The sequence below is a fragment of the Mandrillus leucophaeus genome, unplaced genomic scaffold, assembly GCF_000951045.1.
Source record: "Mandrillus leucophaeus isolate KB7577 unplaced genomic scaffold, Mleu.le_1.0 Scaffold242, whole genome shotgun sequence".
In the NCBI taxonomy this organism is placed as follows: domain Eukaryota; kingdom Metazoa; phylum Chordata; class Mammalia; order Primates; family Cercopithecidae; genus Mandrillus; species Mandrillus leucophaeus.
In genome coordinates this window covers 1878891-1881507 of record NW_012102499.1, presented here as the reverse complement: position 1 = coordinate 1881507, position 2617 = coordinate 1878891, and the positions used below count along the sequence as shown (strand labels likewise).

General features: G+C 42.3%; 1 protein-coding gene across 5 annotated transcripts in view; it reads right to left on the bottom strand.

Annotated features, from left to right (window-relative positions):
• Positions 1 to 2617, bottom strand: part of FRMD3 (FERM domain containing 3) — a 327322-nt gene that overhangs the window by 37698 nt on the left and 287007 nt on the right. For all 5 annotated transcript variants that reach the window (XM_011982768.1, XM_011982767.1, XM_011982769.1 and 2 more), the window contains one exon: positions 1642 to 1766. In XM_011982768.1, coding sequence (XP_011838158.1) covers positions 1642 to 1766 — 125 coding nt within the window. The remainder of the gene's footprint in view (positions 1 to 1641; positions 1767 to 2617) is intronic.

The following is a 2617-nucleotide window of genomic DNA, read 5'->3' as shown; positions in this document are numbered from 1 at the left end:
TGTATTCCCATCTAAGCTTCCATCTTTGCAGACAAGGCACAGTCACAATTCCAGTTGTGAGATGTCCTTTCTCTTTTCTTCTCTATTAGCCACACCCTCCTTCATTTAACCTTGGGATAATCATGACCTTCAGAAAAAATGATTTTCACTCAGAGCAATATTCCAAGCATATAGGAAGAAACTCAGAAAACCGTTAGTGACCAGAAATGAAAACTGCTTTTCTTTCATTTGCAAAATACACAAAAACAGATAATCTGCTGAAAAACACAGACAAGCAATATGGACCCAGAGGCCCTCGGGCTAAGCAAATTAATTTGGCATGGAACTTACAGAGTTCATTGTTAAGATTGATAACAAAAGTCATTTATAACAAGAGTGTTGTCATTATCATCATCTCTTACAGCCCAAATGAAGACAAATGGTGTCTTCTAAGATCCCATCTTTCATGCTTTGCACACTTTCCCTCCATCCATGGAATTTTAGCATCCAGTTGTCCAGTTCTCCTTCTAACCATCAAAGCTGCCTTTCAGGAAAAGATTTGCAAGAATCTTTTTACATGTCACTGCAAATTGGTTGCTGCTACCGATCTCAAGGGTATCTGCATGCCAAGCCATACCCTTATTATAGACTCAAAAGTTTTCTCCTGTGAAATAAATTCTTGATTTGAAGCTGGAGGTGAAGGTGATCTTCCGGGGACAGAGTGACCTGCCCTCTTGAAACTGCCCAGTACCCAGATTTTCAATGATGAAACCAAAATGACAAAGTTAAGAAAATGCATGTTTGTATTCAAAGGTTCCAATAACGTTATTCTGTGTGTACTTGTTTTCAATTTAATGAATTTCATTAACTTAATTTAAACAAATATTGGAAATTAGTAAGAATGTGAGGTGTCTGCAGGCGTCTGCAGCAAACAGTGTGGTGAGATTCTTCCTTGAAGTAAGGAGAGTCCTTCAATACAAAGATGCCTAGAAACACACATATTATTGTTATTTTTAAAAATATAACAAATTTTGGGGTTGTGGTGGACACTTCACTTTTTTTAGCTTGTATCAAAACTGTTGGACAATGTAAACGAAGGATCAAGAACAAGAAGCTTGGGGGACATAAATGGGATGACCAGTGAAGAGATACTTGTGGAGAACCCTTTACTGCCACCAATTTAATTGTGATTACAGTGACAAACATCACCATCCAACAGAACTTTCGGTGATAAATTATCTCAGTCTCAGTGTCCAATATGGCAGCCAACCAGCCACATGTGGCTACTGAGCACTGGGAATCTGGCTAGTGTCACTGAGGAAATGGATTTTTAATTACAATGAATTTAAACTTAGTTTAATACAGCCACACATGGCTAATGATTACCATACTGGACTGGTGTAGGTCTAACACCATTAGTCCTTTCATATATAATTTTAGAAATACTTTATACCAGTGAACTCTCTCCAGGAGAAAGTAATAGAGCTCCCAGTATCATACAGCCTTCCAGCTGCAAAAAGCTTATTTACTAAGAACATAGTTTACGGCTCACTGCACCCCATACACTAACCCATTACCCATCATATGTGGAATCGGTGGCTCCTTTGTTTTTTCCAGAGAGCGCCTGCAGCACCACCCTTTGGGATGAAGAGACTGACTTACCCTCACCCAGAGGAAGTTCTTCTTCTTGCTCGCTGGGGGAAGGAAGCAGGGGCTGCAGGGGTTCCATGTTAATGACGAGCTGTTTGTTCAAGGAGTGGGAACTGCGGCTCTGAGAAATGTTGGCTCTGAAAACAGATGCAAGACAGACAGGGTTGGTTTCCATTGCAAACGCTGGCCCCTCCATCTCAGCGGCCTGCCAAAGCTCCCACTTTGTGTGTAGAGGGAACCACCTCTAGACATAGCACGAATTGAGCCGGTAGTAAAGACGACATAACATTCAAGATAAATGCCCCTTTCTGCCCTTAAGGTCCTGACAAAATATCCCTATGTTCTACTGCAATCCAAAGAAAGAAAATACAGTTCCCAATATGTCACCAGCCCTGAGCATGCTAGGTGACAGCCTGGGTATTTAAAAAAAAAGCAAGAAGAAACAAAAAGAGATGGGAGGCAGCTAGCACTGAACTAGATATGCAGAAAGGTGAATGAAGGCCATGGCTCGGAGAAATTTAACCACCACCAACAAACAAAAACACAAACCCCTGCCAGACAGATGGCACAGATGTTCTACAGCTATAAGCTATCTTTGTGTTGCTGGATGTCCAATGTTTAATATCAGTGTTTAATATTCTCAAAGTTACACCCTACTCACTCACTGGCCACGGCTCTGCTTTCTCCTCTGGAAAGGCGCATGCAGGTGTGTCAGTGGCTGAGACCAGCAGCAGATAGCAAGGAACTGTGCAGGTATCTCGTTAAGCCTATTGGTTGGCAGCTGGGGAGCCCACTTGCCCTACCTGCTGCAGAGATACTAGCTGTTTGCCCTAGTCAGACTGCAGGTTTGCAGTTTTGAGCATGCTTCCCCGCTCCCCATGCTTCCTGTCAAAACCAAAAACAGTGCATACTTTGAAAAGGAGTCAAATGTTTCCTTCCCCTGGAAGCCTTCCTGGATTGCTCCTCCCAATGCACACAGTCTCTCTCT